The 6858-nt window shown below is 47.3% G+C and overlaps 1 protein-coding gene across 2 annotated transcripts in view; it reads left to right on the top strand.

Moving 5' to 3' along the window:
• The first annotated feature begins 2216 nt into the window (after positions 1–2216).
• Positions 2217–6858, top strand: part of ZFAT (zinc finger and AT-hook domain containing) — a 236029-nt gene continuing 231387 nt past the window's right edge. For both annotated transcript variants that reach the window (XM_077942881.1, XM_015146035.3), the window contains exon 1: positions 2217–2404. In XM_077942881.1, coding sequence (XP_077799007.1) covers positions 2386–2404 — 19 coding nt within the window. In that variant the 5' untranslated portion in view covers positions 2217–2385. The remainder of the gene's footprint in view (positions 2405–6858) is intronic.

The following is a 6858-nucleotide window of genomic DNA, read 5'->3' as shown; positions in this document are numbered from 1 at the left end:
CTTCAGCATTCTGAGGTAATTGGGTTTTGAGACAAATTTTAAATTGTTTCATTTCCAAAGTTCGTTTGGTCACAACATCTAGGAGCAATCCATCTGCTAATCAATAAACAACATTTAAATGCTGCTGCGAGAAAGGCAAACCGGCACAAAACCAATACTGTCAGCAACCCAGGACAACTCTAATTTCCTGACAGAAATCGATTCACAGTAAAATAATGATTATTGTAAATATTTATAGTTCTAAAAGAAAAAGCTCATCAATGCAGCTTTTTCAGCAGTTCATTTCCAAATAAAGATTCTGATGGGCCCCACCTAGCCACGTATCTTGTGGTGCAGGACGTGATGGCTGTGCAGCGACTCTGTGGCTGTCTTGAAACTGGCTCTCTTGGAGGCTCTCTTGGAGGCAGTTTGGGTACATTATGCATGGGGTGGGGGAGGAACACTGGGCATGGAGAGGGGAGGTCCACACCTGGCTCTTCACTGTTTTGCTGTGTAATCTCAGAAAGCCATTTGACCACCCTGAACATTCCTTTTTTCTCATCTGGAAAAGAACAATAACCATATCGCCCAACTTAACCTTCCGGATAGTGAGGATGAAATGAAGAGGCGGGGAGGCTATATCTGTGAGCATATATTTAACGGACTAGACAACTTTAGGGTCTTTTCATGGTTCCGTATTTCCCAAGAACAGGGTTAAGGCGCAGGCAGGAAGGCTCCTGAGAAATCAGATGAGTCATCCTGAAGCTCAATGCCCAAGGGAGTTTTCCTCCTAAAAAATAAGTGACCCCAGAACGAGGTGTTCATTCAGTAACATGACTATGCAACAGGCGCTGGGAAAACAAAATGAAAAGGACCTGTAAGGGCTGCTCAGGAAGCTCAGTCTAGTGAGGAGGGAGGTTGTGCAAACAGAAAAATGGGGGACGGAGCTAGGCCAGTGCGACCACAGCTGTGGGAACGTGAATTGTGAGCTTCAGGGCTCATGGCCTGAGAATTTCATGTTGAGCAGCAACCACAGAGGGTTATTCCAGGAAAAGAAGAACAGGCAAAGACTAGCATTTCAGGGGAATCATGAAAACAAATCAGTTTCCCAAACTTCAGTCTCTTGAGGTCTGCTTTTACATTTTTTTTTGGGGGGGGGGGCATGTCTCTGCAGCATGTACACCATTTTAAGTTGGCTGATTTTTGAAAATGTAAACAAAAAATTTAAAAAGAAAACTTTATATGACTGTGTGAAAAACGTTATCATTTGTCATAAAACAGAAAATGACCTTAGCACATGGGCCACATCAACTCATTACTCATGAAATAACTGTCAGGCTGAGTTTGTTTCTGAGGCTAAAGGGGTGACCAAGACGGACAGAGGTAAGGGAGGGAGATAATGTCACATAGGAATGGACGTTACGTAGAAAATATGAAGTGTCTTAGGAGGGTTACTTTAGATGGGTTTCTGGGGGTGAGGGTCAGGGATTGGAAGATGTCATTTGAGTCGAGGACTACAGTGTTGGAGCTAAACACCTTAACATCAAAACCAAAAACAAGGCCATTAAATTTCCACCAGACTCAGCTGCCTGCCGAAGGCTGCGCCACAAGCAGAGAAATGAATGAGCGAGTGTTGGAGGCGCGCACACCCAGCACAGACTTGTTGCGGGACAAAAAGAGACGTGAGGAAGTCGCCATATCACGTGTGATCTTATGCTGCTCAGTGGTCTGTAGCCCCTAAAACCCAGCCGGGTGGCCCAAAGGAAAGCACCCCACGCTTCAGGAAACGCCGCAGCTTCCAGTGGGATGCAGGTTGGGAGCACCCCGATGGACACATCAGTAAACTGAGAGCAAGAAAAGTTAATTCACTGCCCCAAATTAGGTAGTGAGAGGTAGCGCTGCGACACGAAGCGTGCCCAGAACTCTCCTTGCACGCCCAGCCCAGCAGCTCCACATGCCGCGGGTCTAAGGTCGCCCTGGCAAAGGCTGGGCAAGACCGCCAGACTCCCAAGCCGGAGATCCTTGCTCCGGCCCTCCCGAGGGCCCCTCCCTGGGCGTGGCTCAAAACGAGGCGCAGCGGCTCCGCGGAGCAGGATGAAAAGCACGGCCTCCGGCTGCGAGCATGCGCGTTACCTCGGCCCCGGCCGGGCCGCGCTCGGCGCCGGGGGGAGGGTCACCCGAGGCGGACGTCCGCTACGCAAGCGTCTGCGCCCCGTGGGGAGGAGGGCGAAGACTCCATCCGCCATGTTGGATGCCGCAGATTCGCCATAACCTCGCCGGCTCTTTTCTTAAAAAAATAAAAATAAAAAGCGAAGCGTCAGCAGGGCGCCCCGCCTCCTCGGTCGGCACGGGAGGGGGCCCGGAAGAGCCCGAGGCTTTTTTTTCCTCCGCCGTGGGGGCGTTGCCATGGAGACGCGGGCGGCAGGTGAGTCGGGCTGGGGGTTGGGGTGAGACTGGGTGGGGGTGGGGCGCGGCGCGCGGGAAGCCGTTTCGAGCGTCGAGTCGGGAAGCAGCGCGCCGGCCGCGGAGGGATCCGGGTCTGGGGAGGAGAGCGAACGTAGTTGCGTTCTGCGGCTCACGTTCAGTCGCTGGGGTATCCCGCCGCAAAAAAAATGAAAAGCAAGGAGGGAGCGAGTGGAAGAGCACGCGCCCAGCCGTTTCCATGGCAATGGGTGGTGTCTGGGCGCGCGCCAGTGACGGAACGCAGTGGGCGCGAGGTTCGAATCCCGGCGGTGCCAGCTTTTTGACTGAGTGGACCTTGGCGGGTCTTCCTTCTTGCCTGGCCTCAGATTCCTCCTCGGCGAAATGAGTACCTCCTGCAGGCTTCCCGGCCGGCGGCTGGACCTGATAGATTGACAGATCTTCCACTTGACACCCGGTGCAAGTCTTTTAACCTTGAGCTTGGGGTCCTTCACCTGTAATTACTACAAGCTTCCACATTTGGGCACTGACTTAACACGTTTTGCTGCTCAGCTCTCTTGAGAACTCTGATTTGTAGGTCATTTATTATGAGGAACAGAAGTTCAGAGAGGTCAACATCACACATTTAAAAAACGATAGAACTGGGGCTTTAAAAATTAACTTCCTCCAACTTGGGCTAAAATCCAAACTCCTGCGTGCTCGCCTGACTTGTACCTCTGTCTTCTTAGAATAGGGTTTGGTTCATGTAAGTGTTCAGTATGTACTTAGTGAATGAAAGAACGAACGCGCTGGCTGATCATGTCTGCCCATCGGTCTGGCTTTTTTTTTTTTTTTTTTTTTTGCTGAGCCCAAGTGACCTTTTGGAGATGCAAACATCGTGTCACTGGGACTTACCCTGCACAGCCGCCTCTCTCCAGTTGTGTGTTCTGAGCCTACCAGTTCATCTACTGAAACATCTGTAGTGTGTGTCCCCATGCTGAAGGAAGTAGCGTGTCACTACCTCTAACCCCCAGGGGCGGGTTAACCCCCTTTCCTGACTTTAGTTTCAAATAACAGCTTTGCAAGAAGTCCCTCTGCACGCCAGGCAGGGGTAAAGAGCGGTGCCAGTCATAGTCCTGCCTCCACCTGCTGCGGTGCTAGACGTGGGAGAATGTGTCCTGGAGTGACAGAGTGGGCCCAGAGCCGAGTATTGGGTCAGGAGAGCCGAACTATATCAGGCGTACTTTTTTAAATTTAATTTTTTTAATCTTTTGAGGCAGAGTCTCGCACTATCACTCAGGCTGGGGTGCGATGGCACAATCTCCGGTCACCGCAACCTCTGCTTTCCGAACTCAAGTGAACCTCCCACCTCAGCCTCCCAAGTACCTGTGACCACAGGTACGCTGATGAGCTGTGGTGCCCAGCTAATTCAGGTATGCTATCTTATGGTAGCCTAAAATGAGCACTGGAGAGACCTACTCTCCAAATACAGGTTGAGCATCCCTAATCCAAAAATCCGAAATCGGAAATGCTCCAAAGTCTGAAACTTTTGAGCACTGACATGAGGCCACAGTGGAAAATTTTCTATCTGACCTCGTGAGGGTTCTCAGTAGAAATGCAGTTGCATAACCGGGCGCAGTAGCTCACGCCTGTAATCCCAGCACTCTGGGAGTCTGAGGTGGGAGGGTCAATTGAGTCTAGGAGTTCAAGACCAGTCTGGGCAGTGTAGTGAAACTCCATCTCTCTTTTTCTCAACAAAACAAAACAAAACAACAGTTACACAACTGTAAAGATGATGCTGTTAACATTCAGAAACAAATGTAGGCTGAACAGCAGACTTAAAGCCAGCCATTGTTTATCATTCTGTTGTTTAGCAGCTGACACACGTGTTCTGGTGATGCTGCTGTGCTGCTTAGGTACCTTGAACACCTTGTTTTTCACTGTATTAATGGTGTGTCATATTTTTTACTGGTAAGGACTTATGTGTAAATAAATATAAGAAAGTGATCGTCTTATTGGTAGCATAGAAATTCAGAGTCAGGAATGGTGGCGATGCCAGACAATCACAGATTGCCCATATGCGTGGCTGAGATAGTGACGCGTTTGCTTTCTGATGGTTCATTGTACACTAACTTTGTTTCATGATCAAAATTAAAAATATTGTAAAATTACCTTCAGACTGTGTGTATAAGGTGTTCATCAAACATAAATAAATTTCATATTTAGACTTGGGTCCCATCCTCAGGTTATCTCACTATGTATATGCAAATATTCCAAAATCAAAAACATCTGGAATTCTGTAACTTTGGGTCCCAAGCATTTTGGATATGGGATCCTGAAACAGTAGTTTATTTGGGAATAACAGGGGATTGCAATTTAGATATGTGCGCTATGCTGGATCATAGGCACATCCAAAGAAGTTGGGGCAAATGGAAACTTTTAAAGACTAAAGGGAAGTCCACCTAAGCGGTTTTGAAACAAAGACCATTGGTTTTGGAGGCTTATTGCAGGAGTTGGCATTAGTCCATTGGAGACAGGTGCACCAGGCAAGTGTCCTGTGCAAGCAACAGGCTCGAAGGAATTCCTGGCATAGTTCCTGTCATACGCATACTTGCATGAGGGCCCTTCCTTCATATCCTCTGGCTCCATTTTGTTTAAGAGTTTCACATGAATGACTCCATTTTGAGAAACGTGAAACATCTTCTCGATTGGTACCTTCCTCCTCCCACGTTGCTGCTTGTGTAGAGAGAATGAGTTGTCCACTTCTCCACTTCTGGAATTTACCCAAGAGTTTTAAAGAAGAACCCTGGACATATGTTGACGTTGCCTTCAATTTCCAGCTGTACCAAATGAGAAAAGATCATATATTAAAATGTGTTACTGTCAACTCATGGTCAGCTAATTTCTGAAAAGAGTTTCCTGTTTTGGTTAATTTAGGAAAGGGAGTACCATGAATGATAACGAGGTGGAGTTGCATGTGGTCTACAGAGCACAGCTGTAGGTGGCAAATGAGCTGAGATGGTCATTGTGTGAATTGGAGCCCTGTTTCCACAGTGCTCCCTTCTCAGTGGGCTTCTCCTTTGCCTCCGGTGAAAGGGTTCCTGTTTCTTGTCTCCCCATACCTTGCAATTTACATAACTTTTCAAAGATAGCTATCGTTAAGTAGAATTAAGCTCTTGCCTGGAGCAAGGGCAGTCAGGAATCAGATATATTAAAAAGTCTCCTTAATTGCATTTCCTTTTATAGATAGTTTCAAGCATACAGCCTCTGAAAAGTTCTGCACCAAGATGGGTTGATTTAATTATGTAGAAGAGATTTAGTCTAGAGTTAAGTTTTCCCTCTCTTCTTAGCTGTTTACCCGGTTAAACTTTCACTGTTTTTGCAATTTCTCAAGGACAGGCATCAACTTTAAGGGCTGGAACATTTAAGGGGGTGGAAAGAGCCTGTGCTCTGGGCCCAGACATCTGCTTCTCACCAGATTCCTGACCTAAGGGAAGTCACAGAGCCCTTGGGACCCCAGTCCCTTCACTGGCAAAGGAGACACAATCCTGCCACAGGTGGCTGCTGATGGCATTCAGGAAATGGGATTTGTCTCTTCCCTTCCCAGAACCAGACTTCCCAGTGTACAGCTCAGTACACTGTCATCCACTCGCTTCTTGAAAGCATTTGTGAATGGAAAGGCAGAGCCTCCCAGACTCAGGTCATCCTCCCACATCAGCCTCCCGAATAGCTGGGACTACAGGAGTGCACCACCACACCTGGCTAATTTTTGTATTTTTTTGTAGAGATGGGGTGTCATCAGGTTGACCAGGCTGGTATTGAACTCAGCCCAAGAGATCCACCCACCTCGGCCTCCCAAAGTGCTAGGATTATAGGCTTGAGTCACTGTGCCAGACTGAGTAATTTTTTTTTAATAAGTCATTTTTTAACGTAAATAAAATTAATTTATTGACACGGAGTTTCGCTCTTTGCCCAGGTTGGTGCGCAATGGTGTGATCTTGGCTCACTGCAACCTCTGCCTTCCGGGCTCAAGCGATTCTCCTGCTTCAGCCTCTCAAGTAGCTGGGATTACAGGCATGCGCCACCATGCCCGGCTAATTTTGTATTTTTAGTAGATATGGGGTTTCACCATGTTGGTCAGGCTGGTTTCCAACTCCTGACCTCAGGTGATCCGCCTGTCTCAGCCTCCCAAAGTGCCGGGATTACAGATGTGAGCCACCGTGCCTGGCTGAGTAATTTTTTTAAAAGAGAGAGAAAAAAAAGCAGAGCAAAGCAAAATAGACATTTTAAACATCTTACAGATTTAACGTTGCCTCCTTTTTTTTCAAGGAACACAAAATATATAGATAATTGAGTTTGCTTATAAAGATAATGTTTGGCATATCAATAGAAAAACAGGGACTTAAAATTGGGTGACATGATTTTCTTTTTTTAAACTAAAAAAACCTGTAACTTGACAAATTATATTTGTTTATGGGG

This window comes from Macaca mulatta, chromosome 8, assembly GCF_049350105.2.
Source record: "Macaca mulatta isolate MMU2019108-1 chromosome 8, T2T-MMU8v2.0, whole genome shotgun sequence".
In the NCBI taxonomy this organism is placed as follows: domain Eukaryota; kingdom Metazoa; phylum Chordata; class Mammalia; order Primates; family Cercopithecidae; genus Macaca; species Macaca mulatta.
The sequence above is the reverse complement of the archived record's forward strand: the minus strand, read 5'-3'. Positions and strand labels throughout refer to the sequence as shown.